The sequence below is a fragment of the Tachyglossus aculeatus genome, chromosome 10, assembly GCF_015852505.1.
Source record: "Tachyglossus aculeatus isolate mTacAcu1 chromosome 10, mTacAcu1.pri, whole genome shotgun sequence".
Lineage (NCBI taxonomy): Eukaryota > Metazoa > Chordata > Mammalia > Monotremata > Tachyglossidae > Tachyglossus > Tachyglossus aculeatus.
In genome coordinates this window covers 50,224,959-50,249,542 of record NC_052075.1, presented here as the reverse complement: position 1 = coordinate 50,249,542, position 24,584 = coordinate 50,224,959, and the positions used below count along the sequence as shown (strand labels likewise).

General features: G+C 52.1%; 2 protein-coding genes across 3 annotated transcripts; both read right to left on the bottom strand.

The window, feature by feature from the left end:
- Positions 1 to 1,685: 1,685 nt before the first annotated feature.
- On the bottom strand, positions 1,686 to 15,082 carry TNNT1 (troponin T1, slow skeletal type). Its single transcript, XM_038752476.1, has 13 exons — positions 14,963 to 15,082; positions 14,833 to 14,846; positions 10,999 to 11,022; positions 10,696 to 10,728; positions 9,539 to 9,560; positions 8,191 to 8,254; positions 5,925 to 6,041; positions 4,754 to 4,831; positions 3,666 to 3,779; positions 3,478 to 3,587; positions 3,297 to 3,387; positions 2,628 to 2,668; positions 1,686 to 1,920 (listed from the first exon to the last, which is right to left on the bottom strand). The coding sequence occupies exons 1-13, from the start codon at positions 15,070 to 15,072 to the stop codon at positions 1,875 to 1,877; spliced, it is 864 nt and encodes a 287-aa protein (XP_038608404.1). The 5' UTR covers positions 15,073 to 15,082; the 3' UTR covers positions 1,686 to 1,874.
- Positions 15,083 to 18,168: 3,086 nt separating this feature from the next.
- TNNI3 (troponin I3, cardiac type) lies at positions 18,169 to 23,725 on the bottom strand. 2 transcript variants are annotated; one of them, XM_038752477.1, is made up of 9 exons: positions 23,677 to 23,720; positions 23,548 to 23,579; positions 23,405 to 23,417; positions 23,102 to 23,224; positions 22,962 to 23,003; positions 21,666 to 21,797; positions 20,425 to 20,514; positions 19,430 to 19,606; positions 18,169 to 18,391 (listed from the first exon to the last, which is right to left on the bottom strand). In XM_038752477.1, the coding sequence occupies exons 2-9, from the start codon at positions 23,556 to 23,558 to the stop codon at positions 18,290 to 18,292; spliced, it is 690 nt and encodes a 229-aa protein (XP_038608405.1). In that variant the 5' UTR covers positions 23,559 to 23,579; positions 23,677 to 23,720; the 3' UTR covers positions 18,169 to 18,289. The 2 variants fall into 2 exon arrangements, with proteins under 2 accessions (XP_038608405.1, XP_038608406.1); XM_038752478.1 differs by lacking the exon at positions 21,666 to 21,797 and having other exon boundaries at positions 23,677 to 23,725.
- Positions 23,726 to 24,584: the final 859 nt, after the last annotated feature.

The window sequence follows — 24,584 nt, the reverse complement described above, 5'->3', positions numbered from 1 at the left end:
CACGCACGCCCCCCAAGCACGCCGGGAGTTGTAGTCCCGCCGCCCTCGTTCCCGGCGTCGTGACATCACACGCCCCCCCATCACGCTGGGAGTTGTAGTCCCGCCGCCGTCGCTCCTGGTATCGTGACGTCACGCCGCCCCCCCCCCCCCCCCCCCCCCAGTGAACCCATGGCCTCTGACTCCAAAGCCCGGGCTCTTTCCACTGAGCCACGCTGCTTCTCTATAATAATGATAGTATTTATTAAGCGCTTACTATTTGCACAGCGCTGTTCTAAGCGCTGGGGAGGTTACAAGGCGATCAGGTTGTCCCACGGGGGGCTCACAGTCTTCATCCCCCATTTTACAGATGAGGGAACTGAGGCCCAGAGAAGTTAAGTGACTTGCCCAAAGTCACACAGCTGACAATTGGCGGAGCCGGGATTTGAACCCACGACCTCTGACTCCAAAGCCCGGGCTCTTTCCACTGAGCCAAGCTGCTTCTCTATAACAATGATAGCATTTATTAAGCGCTTACTATGTGCAAAGCACTGTTCTAAGCGCTGGGGAGGTTACAAGGTGATCAGATTGTCCCACTGGGGGCTCACAGTCTTAACCCCCATTTTACAGATGAGGTGACTGAGGCCCAGAGAAGTGAAGTGACTCGCCCAGAGTCACACAGCTGGCAATTGGTGGAGCCGGGATTTGAACCCATGACCTCTGACTCCAAAGCCCGGGCTCTTTCCGCTGAGCCACGCTGCTTTTAGACTGTGAGCCCACTGTTGGGTAGGGACTGTCTCTATATGTTGCCAATTTGTACTTCCCAAGCGCTTAGTACAGTGCTCTGCACATAGTAAGCGCTCAATAAATACGATCGATGATGATGATGATGCTAAGCACTGGAGCAGATAGATACAAAATCAGTGGCTAGGACACGGTCCCTGTCCCTCCTGAGGCTCACAATCGAAGTGGGAGGGAGAACAGGTATTGAATCCCCATTTTCCACCGCAGTGAAGTGACTAGCCCAAGGCCACACAGTCATCACGTGGCAGGGCCGGAATTAGAACCCAGCTCCTCCGGCTCCGGGACCCGGGCGGCTCTTTCCACTAGGCCACGTTGCTTCTCTCAGTGGTGAATAATAGGCTGGACTCTTGCTTGACTAGATTACTGACTCGCAGGGAAATAGGAACATGAGGGAGAAAGAGGGCAGGTTCTGAATGGAAGCAGAAAGCAGAGTGGCGGGGAGTAGTGAACACTCCCCACGTGACCAGGGCCACACAATGGGGGCATTTCTTAGGTATAAGGGGTTGCAGGGGGGCAAAGGCAGGCACATAGGGAGCGATGGAGCCTCTGGTAGCCTTGGAGGTTGCCAATCTCCAGTTTTGGGAAGTGTCTCTCCTTAGCCAAGATGGTGCCAAGCTGCAGTCCCGGGCCTGGGAGCAATGGGAAGCGGGAAGGAAAGGGGAAGGATGGAGGCTTGGGGCCCCTTGGCTCTGGCCTGCAGGTGACAGAGGTCTGGCCTTTGTGGGTGATGGGCCAGCACTCGTTCATTCATTCACTCAATCGTATTTATTGAGCGCTTACTGTGGGCTAAGCGCTTGAACTAAGCACTCAACCGGCTGGGCCTCACTTCCGGGCCCCTCTCCGAGCTGAGGGAAAGAAGGGGATCGGGCAAGGGCACGGAATCTACACAATCAACGAGACGTGGGTTAATTGCGGCATTTATTGCAGAACTGGAGGCCCGGTGGTGTCCCCCCTGAAATAGCCACTTCATTACGGGGGAGATGAAGGACGTCGGGAGCGATACAGATCCAGCAGGCGAGGCGGGGGTCCACATTGGGTGGGGGGAGTAAGGAGGTGGGGAGGCAGGCCCCCGGGCACGTCCACGAAGACCTCACTCACTTCCACCGGCCTCCGACTCTCCCCTTGGCAGCCCCCTTCTTGCTGCTCAAGAACGGGCAGAGGTTAGAGAGCAGCTAGGAGAGGGAGACCCCTTCCTCCCTCCCCACATCTTCTCCCACCTCAGTTAGTGGCAAGGGAGTCGGAGGAAACCTCCAGAAAGGGAGGTCTCCAGCTGGGGAAATATCCTTTCTATCCCTGACCCCGTCCGTCCCCCAAAATCGTGTGGTCACCTCCCTTGGGCCCTCCCTCCCCACTTTCCTAAAACCCACAGCTGCACAAGAAGTCAGAGATCCTCGGCCCCAGACAGGCACCCCAAGTCGGGTCGCCATGGAATTAAGCACGGATTAATAAGCCCACAGATTCATTCACGTTCACCCAGATGGCCTCGGGATTTATTAATATTTTTGAGTTCAGGTAGTAGCTGAGCGAGAGTTAGGATCGAAGCCAGCAGGGTTGCAGCTGCTTAATTTCCTTGGTACTTCCAGGAGGCACGTTAAAATTCCCAACTGGGGGACAGGGGGCCGAGTCTGTCAGAGGGAGGTGGGGCCCGCTGGGTTGTTCGAATGCCTGGGCTGAGCCAGGCAGAGGCTCGAGGAGGAAAGTGCTTAGTACAGTGCTCTGCACACAGTAAGCGCTCAATAAATACGATTGATTGATTGAAAGCGGGGCGGGAATCGGGAAGAAGAAGGGTAGGGTGCAAGCTGGGCTGGGGCGGGATGGGGCGGGGGGTGTCCCAAGCGCAGACTTACAATTTCTGGGCATGGCTGATCCGATTGTACAGGACGTTCATCTAGGGAAGGGAAATGTTTGCTGGGTTGGAGTGGGGAGGCTCAATCGACGGTATTTAAGCGCTTAACAATTATCATTATTATTATTATTATCATCATCATTATCATTATTGAATGCTTATGGTGTCCAGGGCACTAAAAGCGTTCAGGAGAGTCCGGAGTTGGCAGACACATTCCCTGCCCACAAGGATTTGGGTCTACAGGATTTGGGATTTATTTAACTTTCTTATGGTATTTGTTAAGCAGATACTGTACTATGCGTTGGGGTCGATAGAAGCTAATCAGGTTGGACACAGTCCGTGTCCCACATGGGGCTCACAGTCTTATTCCCCATTTTACAGATGAGGGAACTGAGGCACACAGAAGCGACTTGCCCAAGATGAAGCGGCAGAGCTGGAATTACAACCCGGGCCCTTGTGACGCCACGTTCTAGCCATCAGGCCACGCCGCTTCTTCGTTCCTCTCCCTCCCGGCTCCCTCGGTCGTGCCACGCCTCTGGGATTTGGGAATTTAAGGCTCCTGGAGATGGGGTGCACGTGTGCGGGTATGGGGAATGGAACAGGGAACCAGGGATGAAATAGGGAATGTAGGGAAAGCAGGGTGGGAGGGGGAAGTGGGGGAACCCATCACCTCATATTTCTGCTGCCGCAGCTTCTCAGTCAAGTCAAACTTTTCTGACTCCAGTTGGTGGATCCAATCCGACAGCTCGTTGGCTTTCTCTCTGGAAGTGAGATGGAGGAGGACCCCAGGAGTGCCACCCTCCCCTCATCCCACCGTCCCCGGCCCCTCCGCCTCCCGTCCCCACAAATACCTGAGTTGTTCCTCCCCCAGGTGCTCGATGTTCAGGGGCTTCTTGCGCTCGGACAAGATCCGGACCTTCATCTCCCTTCCGGTCTGCCGCTTTCCACGTTTCTGCTCCGCCTGCGGGAGCCGGAGGAAGATGAGAACCCAGGTGTCTTCTGAGACCCAAGCTCCCAGCCCCCGCCCTTCGAGCCTCACCTTGACCAGGTAACCCCCAAAGTGGGCTCCCATATTGGACAGAACCTTCTTCTTCTTGGCGTCGTCTTCCGCCCGCTTCTTCGCCTCCTCCTCCTCTTTCCGCATCTTCTCCTCCTGCGGTGTTGGGAGGGGGAAGGGTTAACGGCCAGTGTCCTCAGCCGGGCCAAGGGTCACCCCTGGAGGGTTCATTCATTCATTCATTCATTCAATCGTATTTATTGAGCGCTTACTGTGTGCAGAGCACTGGACTAAGCGCTTGGGAAGTACAAGTCGGCAACATATAGAGACAGTCCCGACCCAACAACGGGCTCACAAGCAATCAATCAATCATATTTATTGAGCGCTTACTGTATGCACAGCACTGGACTAAGCGCTTGGGAAGTACAAGTCAGCAACGTATAGAGACGGTCCCGACCCAACAACGGGCTCACAATCAATCAATCAATCAATCAATCGTATTTATTGAGCGCTTACTGTGTGCACAGCACTGGACTAAGCGCTTGGGAAGTCCAAGTTGGCAACATATAGAGACGTTCCCTACCCAACAACGGGCTCACAATCTAGAAGGGGGAGACAGACAACAAAACAAAACACGTAGACTGTGAGCCCACTGTTGGGTAGGGACCGTCTCTTTGTGCTGCCAACTTGTCCTTCCCAAGCGCTTAGTACAGTGCTCTGCACACAGTAAGCGCTCAATACATACGATTGAATGAATGAATGAATGTAGACAGGTGTCAAAATAGTCAGAAATAGCTATAACAAATAGAATTATAGCTACAATTGTTGTTATATTGTCCGGACAGTCATCGATTCCACCTTACGGGGAGCGGGAAAGAGCTGAGGGGCTGAGGAGTTAGGAGGGCCCGGGTGTGTGAGGGGGATTGAGGTTTACAGAGTTTGGAAAACTGGACGGGTTCTGAGTTTTGTGTGGGGAAATGGGGAGAGGCAGGGGTGGGGAGGAGGTCTGCAGGGGGAGTGAGGAGAAGATATTGGCTCGCAAATAGAAAGCGCTTAACAAATACTATAATTATTATTATTTTGGGGTGGAGCTGGAGGGTCTGGGACAGAGGGGCGGGCCTGGGCCTCACCGCCAGCTTGGCCTGCCGCTCCCGCTCCTTCTCCGTCCGGAATCGTTGTTGCTCCGCCCGCTCCGCTCGGCGACGTTCCTGGGAGCGGGGTAGGGGTACAGCAAGGGGCGGGGGGAAGCAGGGATCGTGACCCAGGGTGTCCGGCGCCCCCCCAAACCCACCCCTTGTCCCCCGTTCCCTCCACCTCAAGGCAGCCTCCCTGCCCTAGAATAACGTCTTAATTCATACTGTACTTTCCTAAGCGCTTAGTACTGTGCTCTGCCCATAGTAAGTGCCCAATACACTTGATTGATTGATATTGATGTCTTTTATTCCTATTAATTTCTGTCCCCCCCCCGTAGGCTGTAAATCTGTTATGGGTAGGGAACGTGTCTGGTAATTCTTCTATATTGTACTCTCCCAAAAGCTTAGTACATTGCTCTGTGCATAGTAAGTGCTCAGTCAATACGGTTGATTGATTAATTGATTGATAGAGCTGGTCTTTCTGTTATTGGACCATAACCCCCCCCCCACAAGCCCCCCACTGGGACTCCTTGTCCAGGGGCTCCCTCCTCCTCTTCCTCCTCATCCTCCTCTCCCTGTTAGCCCTGGCGGCTCCATCTTTAATCCATCCCCTCTACACAGAGATCCCCTGTCTCCTCCCCAGCCCCTCACCTCTCCCTCAGGCCCTGGCTTTCCTTTCAAAGCTTTCGTAATAATGACCACCATGATATTTAAGCATTGACTGTTGGTTCAAGCCCTCCACTACCCAGTGGGACGGTAGACACGCTCCCTGTCCACAGGGGGTTCAATCGAAAGGGGAGGGAGAGCGGGTACTAAATCCCCATTTTGCAGAAGAGGAAACTGAGGCACAAGGGAGTGAAGTGACTTCCTTAAGGCCAAACCGCGGGCAAGGGACTGAGCCACGATTGCAAAGTCTCTCCTCTGCCCCCCACCTACCCTGGACCCCCTCCCTGGCTGCCCCCTCCCGCCCCCCCACCTCCAGCCATCCTGGGACACCCCCTACCCCTGACCTTTGACCTTCCTGGGAGTCTCTCCCACCTTGCTGCTCCACCCCCAACCGGCGTGGGGCCTTCCATCTCACCCTCCCTCGGCCTTCCTCCCACCTCCCATCCCCCGGACTTCCTGTGACCCTTCCCCACCCCCACCCCCCGGCCTTCCCAGGACCCACAATCCTCTCCATGAGTGCTATCAGCTCCTCCTCCTCTTTCTTCCTCTGCTCGAAGTGCACGTCGATGAGAGTCTGCAGCTCCAGCAGGTCCTTCTCCATCCTTTTCCGGTGGATATCCTGGGCGGAATGGAGGGGACAGCCCGATTTTTGGGGGGGTCCCGGGCCTGGGCCGCCCTGCCACCTCGTGGGACCCCTCGGGCTGCGGGTCCCCACGTCGCCACTAGGGGGCGGTAGAGAGTTCCCGCGATGCCCATTGAGAAGAAGGGCACCGGGCCCAAGCCGCCGGGAGGGGGCGCTAGAGACCGCTGCCCCCCCTGCCCCCGTCATTCATTCATTCATTCGTATTCATTCATTCATTCAATCGCATTCATTCATTCATATTCATTCATTCATTCGTATTCATTCGTTCAATCGTATTCATTCATTCAAAAGTATTCATTCATTCATTCAATCATATTCATTCAATCATATTCATTCATTCATTCGCATTCATTCATTCAATCGTATTCATTCATTCAAAAGTATTCATTCATTCATTCAATCGTATTCATTCATTCAATCGTATTCATTCATTCAATCGTATTCATTCATTCAATCGTATTCATTCATTCATTCAATTATATTCATTCATTCAATCGTATTCATTCATTCATATTCATTCATTCATTCAATCGTATTCATCCATTCATATTCATTCATTCATTCAATCGTATTCATTCATTCACATTCATTCAATCGTATTCATTCAATCGTATGCATTCATTCATATTCATTCATTCATTGAATCGTATTCATTCATTCATTCATATTCATTCAATCGTATTCATTCATTCATTCGTATTCATTCATTCATTCATATTCATTCATTCATTCGTATTCATTCATTCAATCGTATTCATTCATTCATTCAATCATATTTATTGAGCGCTTACTGTGTGCAGAGCACTGGACTAAGCGCTTGGGAAGTACAAGTCGGCAACATCTAGAGACGGTCCCTACCTGACAACGGGCTCACAGTCTAGAAGGGGGAGACGGACGACAAGGCAAAATATATTAACAAAATAAAATAAATAGAATAGTAAATATGTACAAGTAAAATAAAATAAAATAAAATAATGTATTGAGCGCTTACTGTGTGCAGGATACTGGACTAAGCACTTGGGAAGTACAAGTCAGCAACATCTAGAGGCGGTCCCTACCCAACAACGGGCTCACAGTCTAGAAGGGGGAGACAGACGACCAGGCAAAATATATCAACAAAATAAAATAGAATAGTAAATATGTACAAGTAAAATAAAATAAAATAATTTATTGAGTGCTTACTGTGTGCAGAGCACTGGACTAAGCGCTTGGGAAGTACAAGTCTGCAACATATAGAGGCGGTCCCTACCCCAAAATGGGTTCACAGTCTAGAAGCTTTTCTGACACATAACGTGGGACAACCTGATAACCTTGTATCTACCTCAGTGCTTAGAACAGTGCTTGGAACGCAGTAAACACTTAACAAATACAATTATTATTATTAATGAGGGCCAAAGGAAATGGGAACATATGAAAATTAATCATATTTATTGAGCGCTTACTGTGTGCAGAGCACTGTATTAAGCGCTTGGGACACACCCAATCCGTCACCCAAACCTCAACCCATCGATCGATCGTATTTACTGTGTGCAGAGCACTGCGCTTCTAGACTGTGAGCCCACTGGTGGGTAGGGACCGTCTCTATATGTTGCCAACTTGTACTTCCCAAGCGCTTAGTCCAGTGCTCTGCACACAGTAAGCGCTCAATAAATACGATTGAATGAATGCGCTAAATAGAGAGAGAGAAAGTATAACCGAGTTGGTAGACAGCTTCCCCGCCCACCACGAGCTTACAATCAATCAATCGGTGGTATTTAATGAGCACTTACTGTGTGCAGATCATCATCATCATCAATCGTATTTATTGAGCGCTTACTGTGTGCAGAGCACTGTACTAAGCGCTTGGGAAGTACAAATTGGCAACATATAGAGACAGTCCCTACCCACAGTGGGCTCACAGTCTAAAAGGGGGAGACAAAACCAAACATACTAACAAAATAAAATAAGATCACCGGACCAAGGGCTTGTGAGAGTTGGTAGATATAATCCCTGCCCACAAGGAGCTTCCAGTCTAGAGGGGATTAAGGCCCCTGGTTGATGACCACATGCTCTGACACTAGACGCCAGTTACCTCCCTCCCCGCTCCCCCGCCACCCCCCAGTTAGGATCTCAGAATCCTACTCACATCAAAGTCGACTCTTTCGCCCTCAGGGATTTTCGGGGGGATCAGTGGGGGCACCACAGGTCGGCTGGAGACAGATGGCAGGAGAAGAAGCAAAGCGAGGGGGTTGGAGAGGGAGAAGGAGGTGAGAAAACTCTGCTCCCATTAATCCTTGCTGCGAGGGCCAACCGGATCCCAGCCTGGTGGACAGAGCCCAGGGCAGGGAGACAGGCCACCTGGGTTCTCATCCTGGCCCCACCGCCTGGCAGCGTGGCTCAGTGTAAAGAGCACAGAGGTCATGGGTTCAAATCCCGGCTCCTCCAACTGTCAGCTGTATCACTTTGGCCAAGTCATTTCTCTGTGCCTCAGTTCCCTCATCTGTAAAATGGCGATTTTACTCCTCCTCATCCTGGGCTTCAAGGCTGTCCATCACCTCGCCCCCTCCTACCTCACCTCCCTTCTCTCCTTCTACAGCCCAGTCCGCACCCTCTGCTCCTCTGCTGCTAATCTCCTCACCGTACCTCGTTCTCACCTGTCCCGCCATCGACCCCCGGCCCACGTCATCCCCCGGGCCTGGAATGCCCTCCCTCTGCCCATCCGCCAAGCTAGCTCTCTTCCTCCCTTCAAGGCCCTACTGAGAGCTCACCTCCTCCAGGAGGCCTTCCCAGACTGAGCCCCTTCCTTCCTCTCCCCCTCGTCCCCCTCTCCATCCCCCCATCTTACCTCCTTCCCTTCCCCACACCACCTGTATACATGTATATATGTTTGTAGTTATTTATTTATTTTACCTGTACATATCTATTCTATTTATTTTATTTTGTTCTCTGTCTCCCCCTTTTAGACTGTGAGACCACTGTTGGGTAGGGACTGTCTCTATATGTTGCCAACTTGTACTTCCCAAGCGCTTAGTACAGTGCTCTGCACACAGTAAGCGCTCAATAAATACGATTGATTGATTAAAACTGTGAGCACCCCCACCACCCCGCCGTGGGACAACCTGATCGTCCTGTAACCTCCCTGGCGCTTAGAACAGTGCTTTGCACAGAGTAAGTGCTTAACAAATACCATCATTACTATTATTATTATTTAATTTAGCCGCAGTTTCTTAATCTGTAAAATGGGGATTCAATCCATGTTCTCCCTACCCCTTAGATTGTGAGCCCTCTGTAGAACAGGGAATGGGTCCGATCTGATTATCATGTATCTAACCTAACACTTAGGAAACTGCCTGGCACATAACATTTAACAAATGCGGTGAGGATGATGGTGATTAGGGAGTTTTAGCCCACGCGCATCCAGTTATGGGCGAGGAAGACAGCCACAGAGGACGGAGTGTAATGACTTGGGAGGTTTCCCCAAGACATCTGCTCACCTGGGCCTCGGACGTTCCTCTTCTGGGATGGGGAGAAAACAGACAGAGATCATTACATGGGGAGAGGGTTGGAATTCAGGGTCTGATGGGGGAGAAACTGCATCCCAAGTTTAGACATTCCAAGGTTGAGGGAGCTATGCCGGGAACCTGAATGGTAATGGTAATGACTGAAAGCTTACTGTGGGCAGAACACTATACTTAGAGCTTGGGAGAGAACAATATAGGAGAGGTGGTAGACACCCAAGACTGAATTAATGACTCAACGGGCAGGGAGGGGTAAAGAAATGAGGGAAGGAAACAGGAGAGATACAGATAATTAAAATGGAGAAGCCAGAAGGGATTAAAAGGCATTTATGTACACGTGTATGCGTCAGAGTGCCTCTTGGTTTTGTTCTCTGTCTCCCCCTTTTAAACTGTAAGCCCACTGTTGGGTAGGGACTGTCTCTATATGTTGCCAACTTGTACTTCCCAAGCGCTTAGTACAGTGCTCTGCACACAGTAAGTGCTCAATAAATACGATTGATTGATTGATTGATTCTGAGTGGACAGCGCAAGGTCCTGGGAGTCTGAAGGACTTGGGTTTGAATCCCTGCTCTGCCATATGTCTGCTGTGTGACCTTGAGCAGGTCTCTTAACTTCTCTGGGCCTCAGTTACCTCATCTGTAAAATAGGGATTAAGACTGTGAACCCCATGTGGGACATGGACTGCGTCCAACCTGATTAATTGTATCTACCCCAGTGCTTAGAACAGTGCTTGGCACAACGTAAGCGCTTAACAAATACTATTATTATTATCTCCAGGAGGGACTCAAACCTCTTGCCCTGTGGCCTTTTCTCTCCCACCTGCAGCAGCATCCGAAAGTGAACTAAGTTTACACACCCATCCTCAATCCCCCTCCCCAATTCTCCCCGGACGGATGGAGGATAAGAAGGGAAGAAATGGGGCTTAGAAGAGAGGGGTTTTCTGTTCCTGGGATTCGAGCACTCCGAATTGGACATGGGTAAATAAATGGAGGAGTAGGATATGGAGAAGGAAGAAAGTTGAGGTGAGGGGAGAGGGGCGCCCGGCTCCTGAGGTTTCAAAGTGTGTCCTATGCCCCCTGCCCCAATCTTTGGGGGTCTCTTGGTGGGAAAAGGCAGAAAAGCGGCCACTGTACCTGGCTCTTCCACCGTCTCGGGTTCCTCGGGGGCTGCAGGGTAGAGAGGGAGGGGAAAGAGGGAGAAGAGGAGACAGGAATTAGGGGTGGGCCGGGAGGAAGGGCCGAGGGTGGGAACGGTTCCGATCGGGGCGCAGTGGAAAAGAAATAGAGAGTGGTTAAATGAGGGATGGGGCATCACCCAGCTCTCCGGACCCCAGACCCCCCATCCCTCTGAGAGACCAGGGTCTCAATCCCTTCCTCCTCCACCTCCCTTTAGGGTCCAAGAGGCCTCCCACCCCTACCCCTCCCGAGGTTTCCTACCTTCTTCTTCTTCAGCATCCTCTTCTTTGGAGGGTGGGGGAGGAAATCAAGGGAAGGGGAGAGAAGAGCCCCCTGTTAGGACCTCGGACAACAAGGGGTTAACCCGGCCCAGCCCCCCCCCCCTTTTCCTCAGCTCGCCCTCCCTTCCACATCAATCAATCAATCAATCGTATTTATTGAGCGCTTACTGTGTGCAGAGCACTGTACTAAGCGCTTGGGAAGTACAAGTTACTTGTGAAGTTCCACATCACCTCCAGTCGCTCCCTTTTCTCTTTCCCCCCTCTCCCCGCCCCCCAAAATATATAAATCTATAATCTATGAAGTGGCTCAGAGGAAAGAGCCCGGGTTTGGGAGTCAGAGGTCCTGGGTTCGAATCCCAGCTGGGTGACTTCACTTCTCTGGGCCCCAGTTCCCTCATCTGGAAAATGGGGATGAAGACTGGGAGCCCCACGTGGGGCAACCCGATTGCCTTGTATCCCCCCAACGCTTAGAACAGTGCTTGGCACATAGGAAGCGCTTAAGAAATGCCATCATTATTAATGATGCCTGTTGACATGTTTTGACATGTTTTGTTCCGTTGTCTGTCTCCCCCTTCTAGACTGTGAGCCTGTTGTCGGATAGGGACCATCTCTCTATGTTGCCGACTTGGACTTCCCAAGCGCTTAGTCCAGTGCTCTGCACACAGTAAGTGCTCAATAAATACAATTGAATGAATTGTATTCACATCTCTATATGAATACATTCATATATTCATGAATGAATGAACATATATAGTATATATATTTACTATTCTATTTATTTTATTTTCTTAATATGTTTTGTTTTGTCTGTCTCCCCCTTCTAGACTGTGCGCCCGCTGTTGGGTAGGGACCGTCTCTAGATGTTGCCAACTTGGACTTCCCAAGCGCTTAGTCCAGTGCTCTGCACACAGTAAGCGCTCAATAAATACGATTGAATGAATGAATGAAAGGAAGCACTCAATAAATACGATTGAATGAATTAATGTCTGTCTCTCCCCCTCCCCCCGCCCCGGACTGTAATCCCGTTGTGGGCAGGGATTGTCTTTATTGCCGCATTGTACTTTCCAAGCGCTTAGTACAGTGCTCTGCACGTAGGAAGCGCTCAATAAATACGATTGAATGAATGAATGAGTGAACATATATATAGTATATATATTTACTATTCTATTTATTTTATTTTGTTAATATGTTTCGTTTTGTTGTCTATCTCCCCCTTCTAGACTGTGAGCCCGCTGTTGGGTAGGGACTCTATATGTTACCAACTTGTACTTCCCAAGGGCTTAGTACAGTGCTCTGCACACAGTAAGCGCTCAATAAATACGATTGAATGAATGAATGAAAGGAAGCGCTCAATAAATACGATTGAATAATAATAATAATAATAATAATGGCATTTGTTAAGCGCTTACTATGTGCAGAGCACTGTTCTAAGCGCTGAGAGCACTGTTCTAAGCGATGGCACTGAATGAATGAATGAATGTGTCTCTCCCCCACACCCCCCAGACTGTAAGCCCGTTGTGGGCAGGATTGTCTTTACTGCCGCATTGTACTCTCCAAGCGCTTAGTACAGTGCTCTGCACATAGGAAGCGCTCAATAAATATGATTGAATGAATGAATGAATGAAAGGAAGCGCTCAATAAATACGATTAAATGAATGAATGTCTCTTCCCCACCCCCCACCCCCGACTCTTAAGCCCGTTGTGGGCAGGGATTGTCTTTATTGCCTCATTGTACTTTCCAAGCGCTTAGTACAGTGCTCTGCACATAGGAATGAATGAAGGCGTGGGAACGGCGGACCCTGGTCGGGGCGGGGCCACCAAGCCGTCAGCCAATAGAAACAAGGGCTGGACACAAAGCCACGCCCCTTAGTAAGGTCCGGGGGAGGGCCGAGGTGTGAGGGTCTTTCAATCCGGGTCAGAAAAGGTATCACCTTCTTCTCTCTATATGTTGCCAACTTGTATTTCCCAAGCGCTTAGTACAGTGCTCTGCACACAGTAAGCGCTCAATAAATTCGATTGATTGATTGATTGATTCTCTCAAAACATAGGGACGGCTGGGACCCAGGGGTCCTCTCCCCCAGCCCCCCGATTTTAGAATCATAATCATCATCATCATCACTAGTTTCCTCATCTGCAAAATGAGGATTCAATACCTGTTCTCCCTCTGACTCAGACTGAAGACCCCGTGTGGGACCTGACTCCCTTGACTTAGCTTAGTCATAATAATAATAATAGTATTCATTAAGGGCTTAATATGTGCCAATCACTGTTTAAGCACTGGGGTAGATACAATAATAATAATAATGATGATGATGATGGCATTTATTAAGCGCTTACTATTCATTCATTCATTCAATCGTATTTATTGAGCGCTTACTGTGTGCAGAGAACTGTACTAAGCACTTGGGAATCAATCAATCATATTTATTGAGCGCTTACTGTGTGCAGACCACTGTACTAAGCACTTGGGAAGTCCAAGTTGGCAACATATAGAGACGGTCCCTACCCAACAGTGGGCTCACAGTCTAGAAGTACATAGTAAGCGCTTAACAAATACCATTATTATTATTATCATCCCCATTTTACAGATGAGGTAACTGAGGCTCCGAGAAGTTAAGTGACTTGCCCAAGGTCAAACAGCAGGCATGTGGTGGAGCCGGGATTCGAACCCATGACCTCTGACTCCAAAGCCCGGACTCTTTCCATTGAACCACGCTGCTTACTATGTGCAAAGCACTGTTCTAAGTGCTGGGGAGGTTACAAGGTGATCAGGTGGTCCCATGGGGAGCTCACAGTCTTCATCCCCATTTTACAGATGAGGTAACTGAGGCCCAGAGAAGTGAAGTGACTTGCCCAGAGTCACACAGCTGACATGTGGCGGAGCCGGGATTTGAACCCATGACCTCTGACTCCAAAGCCCGGGCTCTTTCCACTGAGCCACGCTGCTTCCCTAGCAGTGGGGATTCAGTACCTGATTTTCCTCCCCCTTAGACTGTGAGGGGAGGAACAGTGCACATAGTAAGCGCTTAATAATAATAATGATGGCATTTATTACTATTTGACAGATGAAGAAACTGAGGCCCAGAAAAGTGCCCAAGGCGACACAGCAGGCAATCTCGGCTCTGCCACGTGTCTGCTGTGAGCTCTTGGGCAAGTCACTTAAGTGCTCTGTGCCTCAGTTTTCTCATCTGTAAAACGGGGATTAAGAGTGTGAGCCCCACGTGGGACACGGACTGTGTCCCATCTGATTAGCTTGTATCTACCCCAACGCTTACTACAGTGCTGGGCACATAGTAAGTGCTTAGCAAGCATCGTAAAAAAGAAAAAAAAGTGGCAGAGGAGTCAGAATTAGAACCCGCGTCTTCTGACTCCCAAGGTCGGTGTCCTTTCCACGAGGCTGAGCTGCTTTGGTGTTGTGCCCACCCCCCGGCTCCTTCATTCATTCATTCATTCATTCATTCATTCATTCATTCAATCGTATTTATTGAGCACTTACTGTGTGCAGAGCACTGTACTAAGCACTTGGGAAGTACAAGTTGGCAACGTATAGAGACGGTCCCTACCCAACGGCGGGCTCACAGTCTAGAAGGGGGAGACAGACAACAAAACACACTAACAAAATAAAATAAATAGAATAAACATGTAGAAATAAAATAGAGTAATAAATGCAAACAAACATATATACATCTATACAGGTGCTGTGGGGAGGGGAAGGAGGTAAGGCGGGAGGGATGGGGAGGGGAAGGAGGGGGCTCAGTCTGGGAAGGCCTCTTCCCATTCCTATGATCAGTCAATAAATTAATCAATAACTCACCTTCCGGCTGCTCCCTGAGGGATAGGCGTGAAGGAGGGAAAAAAAATGGGGGGGATCCCCAGTTAGTGGCAGGTCCTGAGAGGATCCCCAGATCCAGCCCCCTTCCTTAATCCCGCCCCAGGACACTCACTCTTCATAATTCTGTTCTTCGGTGTCCGACATCTTGAGGGGTGATCGGGGGAGGCTCTGACGAGGGTCTCTCTGCTTCCTTTCCCCACCGGGATCCAAACCCCATTTCATTCAGGGACCCAAACCCCATTTCATCCAGGGCCCCAAACTTTCTCCCTCACTGTCCCCCTCCCCTATCCCCCTTTGCACCTGGCCTTTCTTTTGTTCCAGCCCCTGCCCAGGCCTGAATCTGATCTGGGTCTGGATTAATGGGAGAATTCTTGGTTGCGGAGACAATAGCTCCCCCCCCCCCCCCCCCGCCAGCCCATTCCCGCTCAACCCTCCCCCCCATGACCCCATCAGTGGCTATTTTGGGGGGGGATGAGGAGAAGACAAGAGAACATGACCTAAAAAGGGCAGATTTTAGAGATAAAAACAGGGAAAGACTGAGATTCCCCCCAGTCAATACCTTGACTTCCAAATCTTCCCCCACCCCCATTACTGCTCCCTGCCCTCTCCCCAAAATACATTTCCCCTCCCAAATTCCCCCACCCCTTTTTTGCAGAATCTCTAACTCTTCTCCCCCCAATTTCCCTCTCAAGCAAGCACTTTTTGCCCAAACTTCTCTCAAACCCTTAAAAACTGACGGTCCCCCCAACTTTCACCCCAGCCTCCCCAAACAGCCCCTCAATCGCCCCCACCCTCCCTCCCAAACCTTTTCCCTTTAACTTCTCCACTGCTTCTTCCCACCAACTCCCCACCCCACCCACACTCTTCCTAGCCTCAAGCCGGGACATTTCTGGAGGAGATGCCTCCATGATACCTGGGGCTGTGGCTTCGCGGGCACAGGGGCTGAGCTAGGACAACTGGGGGCTGAGGATGGGATATAAAAGGCCTCGAGTTAACTCCACCCTCCCCATCCCAACCCTTCCCAGGGGAAGGAGATTGGGGGTTCGAGCCCCAGAGACCATTGCTATTGGCTGGGGAGTTAGGAGAGACTTGAGGTTGGAAGGGAGGAGAGGGATGGGGCAGGATGTGGGAGAGGGATGGGAGGGAGGGAGGGCTTTGGGGCTCAGGCCAGGACAGAGAACACAAGGACGGAATCCCCTCCTCCCCCTCCCCCAAGCCCCATCCCCCACTTCTCCCTGTCCCAGCCTCCTTTCCCATCCACCCGTCATCATTCCCAGCTCCTCGGGGTCATCTGAGCGGGTTCCTCCATCTCTCGATCCCTGTCATTTCTCTGATTTCTCGGCTGCTGGTCCCAAGTCAGTGTGGATGTCTTGTGTGTCTTAAAGTGCCTAGTTCCCTGGTTATCTCCATTTCCTTTCCTTCATTTGTCTCTCCATAATAATAATAATGATGATGGCATTTGGTAAGCGCTTACTATGTGCAAAGCACTGTTCTAAGCGCTGGGGGGATACAAGGCGATCAGGTTGTTCTGCGTGGGGCTCACAGTCTTCATCCCCATTTTACAGATGAGGGAACTGAGGCTCCGAGAAGTTAAGTGACTTGCCCAAGGTCACACAGCAGACATGTGGCAGAGCCGGGATTCAAACCCATGACCTCTGACTCCAAAGCCCAGGCTCTTTCCACTAAGCCACGCTGCTTCTCTAAATTCTCATCTAACCAAATCCCATCTCCCCAAGGCCAGGTAATACTAATAATAACCATAATAACCACCATAACAATAATACTAATAATGAGCGGTGGAACCCTTGGCCACACACTCGGATCGATCAATCAATCAATGGTATTTACTGAGCACTTACTGTGTGCAGAGCACTGTACTAAGTGCTCAGGAGAGTACAACACAAGAATAAAACACTTTAAGCACTTGAAGGCACTTGGGAGGCACTTGGGAGGGAGTGTGGCTCAGTGGAAAGAGCACGGGCTTTGGAGTCAGAGGTCATGGGTTCAAATCCCGACTCCGCCAATTGCCAGCAGTGTGACTTTGGGCAAGTCACTTAACTTCTCTGTGCCTCCGTTACCTCATCTGTAAAATGGGAATTAGGACTGTGAGCCCCCCGTGGGACAACCTGATCACCTTGTAACCTCCCCAGCGCTTAGAACAGTGCTTTGCACATAGTAAGCGCTTAATAAATGCTATCATTATTATTATTGATATTCACCCCACAGCACTTACATCCAGATCAATCATTTAGTTTAATGTCTGTCTGCCCCCTTAAACGGTAAGCTCCTTGTGGGCAGGGAATGTGTCTCTGCTACATTGTACGCTTCCAACAACTTAGTACAGCGCTCTGCACACGGGAAGTGCTCAACAAATCAATCAATCAATCGTATTTATTGAGTGCTTACTGTGTGCAGAGCACTGTACTAAGCTCTTGGGAAGTACAAGTTGGCAACATATAGAGACAGTCCCTACCCAACAGTGGGCTCACAAATAATATTCATTGATCGATTGGTGGTATTTGCTAAGTACGTACTGGGTGCCAAGCACCACACCAAGCACTGAGGAAGGTACAAGATTCGGTTGAATACAAGATCTGGTTAGACACCATCCTCACCCGGGACTCAGCCTAAGAGAGAGGAAGAACTGCTATTTAATCTCCATTTTACAGATGAGGAAACTTCATAAAGCCCAGAGAAGTTGAGTGACCTGCCCAAGGTCACACAGCAGGCGAGTGGCAGAGTTGGGGCTAGAACCCGGCTCCTCTGGCTCCCAGCCCCGGGCTCCTTCCACTAGGCCAGGCCATCTGTGCCAATTTGTACTTCCCAAGCGCTTAGTACAGTGCTCTGCACATAGTAAGCACTCAATAAATACGATTGATGATGATGATGATGATCTGTGATGACCAGAGACCTTTTCAAAGACTGAGGCAGGGCATTTTTCTGTGGCTGCCTTTGTCACGGTGTCTTTCTGCCTCTCTATGTCTCCTCCTGCCCGTCCCCCCCCTTCTCCCTCCCTCCCCTGCTTCAAACCCCCCAGCCCCACCCTGCCTCTCCCACCTGTCTCCTTCTCTCTTTGTCTCCCCTCCACCCCCTCTTGGCCCTCTACCCACTTTGTCCTCATCCAGGCGAGGCACCACGGTGACACCACCAGCTAAATTGAGGAGGGGATCAGGTGTGCGGGGAGAGGGGGAGAGCAGGGCGAATGGGGTCATGGACACCCCTCCCCTCCTCTCCCCTGACCTTCCTTCTTCCCCCAGACTCCTTCACTCTCCCCCACCTTGCTCTTCCCACAGCGTAAAACAGACTGGCAGACATTGGGTCAGGGAGGAGGTTTATTCTCCCGGTTTCCTCTCCTCTGGGGTCTCGGAGTGGACGGGAAGATCTTGGGGATCCCGGGAGTTGGGGGGATGGATGCGGGGTTCCAGGAAGGCTGGGGAACTCAGGCCTGGGCCCCTCCAGAGGTCTCAAACTTCTTCTTCCTTCCCTCCATGCCACTGAGGGCGTCGATATTCTTCCTCCAGTCTCCCACCTCGCGGTTTTCCTGCGGGCGAGGGGGTGGAAGTGAGTGATCCAAACTGGCCCCTGTCACCTGCTCATCTCCCCGCGCCCTGTCTCTTCTTTTCCATTTCCTCACAGACTCCACACTCACTTCCTGCCACCCCAGCCCTTCACAAACGCCAAGCACCACGCTAACCACTGGATTAGATGCAGGATAATCAGCTCAAAGTCCCGTCCTACACGGAACTCAGTTCAATCCCTATTTTGCAGAGGAGGAAACCGAGACCCAGAGAAGTGACCTGCCTAAGGCCACACAGCAAACAATTGCCCCTTCTTCCCCTCCCCTTGCCCTTAACTGCCACAAGCTGCTTCTTCCCATCTCACCTCTGCTCCACCCAACGCAACCCTCTGCCTAGCATTAAAAATAAATAATCATGGTACTTGTTAAGCACTTCCTACGTGCCAAGCACTGTTCTAAGTGCTGTGGTAAATAATAATAATAATAATGACATTTATCAAGTGCTTACTATGTGCCAAGCACTGTTCTAAGCACTGGGGGGATACAAGGTAATCAGGTTGTCCCACAGGGGGCTCACAGTCTTAATCCCCATTTTACAGATGAGGTAACTGAGGCCCAGAGAAGTGAAGTGACTTGCCCCAAGTCACACAGCTGACAAGTGGCGGAGCTGGGATTCGAACCCATAACCTCTGACTCCAAAGCCCGGGCTCTTTCCAGTGAGGGACGCAAGTTAATCAGGTTGGACACAGTTCTATCCCACATGGGGCTCACATACCTCTTCTGCATCTTCCCTGGACTTTTGACCCCTCTCATTGACCTGCCCATTACTGGTCTCCTCATCTCTTCTTCCCTGGGGCCTGCTGCCGTTCCCAGCACCTGCCCTGTCCGCCTTGCCCCCTCCCTACCATCCCCTTCTTATCTTCCAGCCCCCCCCAGACCACCCAGAGACCCCCGCTTCTCCTGCCCCGGACCCCTCTCCGACCCACCCTCCAGTCTCCCCCTCTCAACTCCCCAAGGGCGCTCCCCAGGCTGGTCCTCCTTCTACAGCCCCGGCCCTCTCACCTTCTCAGCATCATCCTTCTTGACCTGCTTGAGGTGGGCCCTCAGGTCCATGGACTCCTTGGACCGAGCTCCCAGCAGCGCCTGCATCATGGCGTCCGCCGAAATACGCACCCGCCTCAGCGCCGGCCGCTTGAACTTGCCGCGGAGGTCGAAGATCTTCTGCGTCAGGTCAGCGATCTGCCCAAGGTGCAGGGAAAAGGGTCAGAAATTCCTCCCCCCGGACCAGTGGGGACCCATGGGTCGCCCCCACCCCACCGAGGGGCAAAAACTCCTCACTCTCAGCTTCAAGGCTGTCCATCACCTCACCCCTCCTATCTCACCTCCCTTCTCTCCTTCTCCAGCCCAGCCCGAACCCTCCACTCCTCTGCCGCCGCTAACCTCCTCCTCGGGCCTCGTTCTTGCCTGTCCCGCCGTCGACCCCCGGCCCACGTCCTCCCCCTGGCCCGGAATGCCCTCCCTCCGCACATCCACCAAGCTGGCTCTCTTCCTCCCTTCAAAGCCCTACTGAGAGCTCACCTCCTCCAGGAGGCCTTCCCACACTGAGCCCCCTTTTTCCTCTCCTCCTCCCCATCCGCCCTACCTCCTTCCCCTCCCCACAGCACTTGTATATATTTGTACATATTTATTACTCTATTTTACTTGTACATATTCACTATATTTTATTAATGATGTGCATATAGCTATAATTCTATTTATTCTGACAGTTTTGACACCTGTCTACTTGCTTTGCTTTGTTGTCTGTCTCCCCCTTCTAGGCTGTGATCCCATTGTTGGGTAGGGACCGTCTCTCTATGTTGCCGACTTGTACTTCCCAAGCGCTTGGTACAGTGCTCTGCACCCAGTAAGCGCTCAATAAATACAATTGAACGACTGAGTGAATGAACGAGGGGCGGCCCCAGGCTGGCAGGGGGGACGCTCATCCGCCTAGGCCCCGAGCCTCCCCAAACGCCCTCACTGACTTCTCCCGTGCTCCCCTTCCTTCTCCCCCTTCTCACCTCAGTCACGTTCTTGCTGACTTTGGCCTCCAGATCATATCTCTCCTCATCCACCTTGTCCACCCGTGAATGGAGCGTCCGGCACAGTTCCTGGACAGACGAATGGGAGGGACGGAGGGACAAGGGGAGGTGTCTTTCCTCTTCTCCCACTCTCTTCTGCGTCGCCCTGACTCGCTTCCTTTATTCATCCCCCCTCCCAGCCCCACAGCACTTATGTACCCATCTGTCATTTATTGATTTCTATTAATGTCTGTCTCCTCACAGCGTGGCTCAACAGAAAGAGCCCGGGCTTGGGAGTCAGAGGTCATGGGTTCTAATCCCGGCTCCACCACTTGTCAGCTGTGTGACTTTGGGCAGGTCGCTTCACTTCCCTGTGCCTCAGTTCCCTCATCTGTAAAATGGGGATGAAGACTGTGAGCCCCACGTGGGACAACCTGATTACCTTGTATCTCCCCCAGCGCTTAGAACAGTGCTTGGGACATAGTAAGTGCTTTTTTTTTTTTTTACTCTATCTATTTATTTATTTAATTTATTTGTACATATCTATTCTATTTATTTTATTTTGTTAGTATGTTTGGTTTTGTTCTCTGTCTCCCCCTTTTAGACTGTGAGCCCACTGTTGGGTAGGGACTGTCTCTATATGTTGTCAATTTGTACTTCCCAAGCGCTTAGTACAGTGCTCTGCACATAGTAAGTGCTCAATAAATACGATTGTTGTTGTTGTTGTTGTTGTTAACAAATACCATCCTCCTCCTCCTCCTCCTCTAGACTGTAAGCTCATTGCGGTTAGGGAATGTGTCTGTTTATTGGTATATTTTACTCTCCCAGGTTAGTACAGTGCTTTGCACACTGTAAGCGCTCAATAAATACAATTGATTGACTCGGTTTCTGATGGAAGAGGGCAGGGCGGGGCAGGACAGCTGGTCCCTGGGGCAGTGGGAAGTGGAGGTTGTGGGTCCGGGAGACGAGATGCCTGAGTCCATGGGGAAGCTGCGGGAGGGAAAACCTGGGCGCTGAAGACAGGATCATCATCATCATCATCAATCGTATTTATTGAGCGCTTACTGTGTGCAGAGCACTGTACTAAGCGCTTGGGAAGTACCAGTTGGCAACATATAGAGACAGTCCCTACCCAACAGTGGGCTCACAGTCTAAAAGGGGGATGCCCAAGTTGGGGGAAGAGAAGAGGAGGAGAGGAGGCGGAGGCAGAGAGCCCCGGGGTCCCAGGTTGGGGGCGGTACCTGCAGCTCGGGGGTCCCCAGCCCGGACACGTCAGGAGGGACACAGCGCTCCCCGAGGAACCGAGCCTTCTCCCCGCTCCGCTCCTCTGCCTCCCGCTCTAGCTCCTGCTTGGCAATCTGGAGCATCAGGGTCTGGTGAGGAGATGGGCGGGCGGGCGGGGAGGACAGGTGGAAGCAGGAGCAGGAGGAAGAGGACGGAGGAGGAGAGAGGAAGTTAGAGGGGGACAGGAGGGGAGGGGGAAGGGAAGATAGCGGAGCCCCCCCCACCACTTTCTTAGAAGCAGAGTGGCTCAGTGGAAAGCGCACGGGCTTTGGAGACCGAGGTCATGGGTTCAAATCCCGGCTCCGCCAACTGTCAGCTGGGTGACTTTGGGCAAGTCACTTCACTTCTCTGGGCCTCAGTTCCCTCATCTGGAAAATGGGGATTAAAACTGTGAGCCCCCCGGGGGACAACCTGATCGCCTTGTAGCCTCCCCAACGCTTAGAACAGAGCTTTGCACATAGTAATTGCTTAACAAATACCATTATTATTATTAGTAGTAGTAGTAGTATTACACCCTGTCCCATTTCTCAGATTCCTTTCTTATTTCCCCTTCTCCCCTCCTCTCTCCGGGCTTCTCCTGGCTCCTCTCTACCCCCTTATTTCCCCTCCAGCCCCTCCCACCACTCCCTACAGATCCCTCCCACCACTCTCCTCCCAGCCCCACCCTCAGTTTCCCTCCAAGCCCCTCCCACCCTCCAACTCCTCCCTCAATTTCCCTCCAAGACCCCCCACCACTCCCCTCCAACTCCTCCCTCAATTTCCCTCCAAGCCCCTCCCACCCCTCCCCTCCAACTCCTCCCACCACTCCCTTCCAAGCCCCTCCCTCAATCCCCCCAGCCCCACCCACCAATCAATCAATCAATCAATCGTATTTATTGAGCGCTTACTGTGTGCAGAGCACCGTACTAAGCGCTTGGGAAGTACAAGTTGGCAACATACAGAGACAGTCCCTACCAAGCAGTGGGCTCACAGTCTAAAAGGGGGAGACGGAGAACAAAACCAAACATACTAACAAAATAAAATAAATAGAATAGATATGCACAAGTAAAATAAATAAATAGAGTAATAAATATGTACAAACATATACACAGGTGCTGTGGGGAAAGGAAGGAGGTAAGATGGGGGGCGAGGGGGAGAGGAAGGAGGTGAGCTCTCAGTAGGGCCAATCCCCTCGGGCCCCTCCCAACCGTCCCTTCAGGTCCTTCCCCCTCCGGGACCCCCTCCAAGCCCCTCGGCCCCCTCCTCCTCTTTACCTTCAGCTGCAGTTTCCGGGAGGCGGAGATCTTGGATTTTTTCTGTGGGGGCGATGGGGCAGGGTCCACAGCAGGGGCCAGCGTCAGCGCTGGTTCTGCTTGGGTGGCCCCCGGCCTGCCCCTCTCCCGCAGCCCCTCACCTTGGCGTGGGGCTCCGTGGCATAGGCCTTGTAGTTGGCAGATGACCGGCGCCGGACAGGGGGAGGGGGCTTGGGGGCTGGGGGCTTCACATCCTCCACCGTCTCCTTCGCCTCGTCTTCGTACTGCTCAGGACGGGTCCTTCACCCTCTCCTCGAGGCCCAGGCCTCTGGCCTCCCTCCCTCCCTGCCCCTGGATTCTCCCCCTTCCGAGGTCACCCCCTCGAAAACCCAGGCCCCCTCCCCGGCCTCAGCTGTCTCCCCAAAAGCCCCCTCCCCAAGACCCCCTCTCTGTCCCTCTCTCACCGTGGCGTCATCCCTGGGGAGAGAAGGGGAGGCAGAGGTGTGAAAAGGGTCTCCCGAGGCCTCCAACTCCCGGCCCGTCCCCAGCACCCTCAGTCCCACGTGCCCCCCCAGATCCGAAGCCCAGCCCACCGAGGGGCACTCACCGCTCCGCCATCCCGACCAACAGAACCTGGAGCTGGGGACGGAGAAACGAGGGGTTAGGGTGGGGAAGAGCCGGCCCAGATCCGGCTGTTCGGGTGACCTTGTGCGGGGGGCCGAGCTCCCTGCCTCACCTCCCGGGTCCGTCTCTGGGATCTGTGGCTGAGCCCAAAGCCCCAAAGTTAAATATACCAGGGAGATAAGGGATGGAGGGGGAGAAGGGGGGGCAGGGGCAGGCCTTCCTTACAGTCTAAGAGGAGGGACCTGGGGAGCTGGGCTTGGTGTGTCTGTGTCTGAGCCACTGAGGGGCTTCCCCATCTTCCAATCCCACCACCTCCCCCTTCCCTGAGTTGAGATCCCAGCCCCCTTTCTCCTCCCCCCACCAGTCCTCCCTCTTCCCCCAGCACCCCCATCCCAGGGCTCTGGCCTCGTCTCTCTCCTTGTAAGGTCTGAGGGGCCTGCGCCCATTATCAGCCACTGACAACTTTATCAGGGGAGAGTGAGGGGAACACTGGGCAGAGGCCTCGCCGGCCCCGCCCACCCCCTTGCCCACTCCACTAGCCCGGCCCACCCTTTGCCCACATCACCGGCCCCTCCCATGCCCACCTCGCTGGTCCCTCACCCCCCTGTGCCTGGGCTGGAGGCCAGCATGGGTGGGTGAGTGGGGTGGCGGGACAGGAGAGGAGCTGGAGGTACCAGCCCCCACTTTAAAGAACTTCTAGTTGGTCTTTAGGGTCTTAAATTAAGGATCCTGATTTCAATTTACGATGATGTACCTCCTTTCTCTCCCCGCCCCAGCACTCTCCTCTCCCCCTCCGTCATCCTCCTTCAGAGGGATGATGAAAGGGAGATGTCCAGAATGCAAAGGAAGATGGAGTTTAGAATCCCAACATCGAGTGAATTAAGCACCTAACTACGGCAGCAGCACGGCTAGCGAAAAAAGCTGCTAACTGGGAGACGGGGAATCTGGGTCCCAATCCCAGCTCCACTACTTGCCTGCTCTGGAAGCTTGGCTAAGTCACTTCTCTACCCTTTGCCTCAG

What these genes read in the sequence shown, in the direction of transcription:
- TNNI3 (XM_038752477.1), bottom strand. An exon ending in TGGGGACCCCCGAGCTGCAG is followed by an intron (nt 20,515 to 21,665) that starts GTACCGCCCCCA and finishes TCGTCTGTCCAG; the next exon opens with GAACTGTGCCGGACGCTCCA. An exon ending in AGAAGGATGATGCTGAGAAG is followed by an intron (nt 18,392 to 19,429) that starts GTGAGAGGGCCG and finishes CCTCGCCCGCAG; the next exon opens with GAAAACCGCGAGGTGGGAGA.
- TNNT1 (XM_038752476.1), bottom strand. Translation starts at nt 15,072, where the DNA reads ATGAAATGGGGTTTGGATCCCGGTGGGGAAAGGAAGCAGAGAGACCCT. An exon ending in GAGGAACGTCCGAGGCCCAG is followed by an intron (nt 8,255 to 9,538) that starts GTGAGCAGATGT and finishes ATCTGTCTCCAG; the next exon opens with CCGACCTGTGGTGCCCCCAC. An exon ending in GCGAAAGAGTCGACTTTGAT is followed by an intron (nt 6,042 to 8,190) that starts GTGAGTAGGATT and finishes CATTCCGCCCAG; the next exon opens with GATATCCACCGGAAAAGGAT.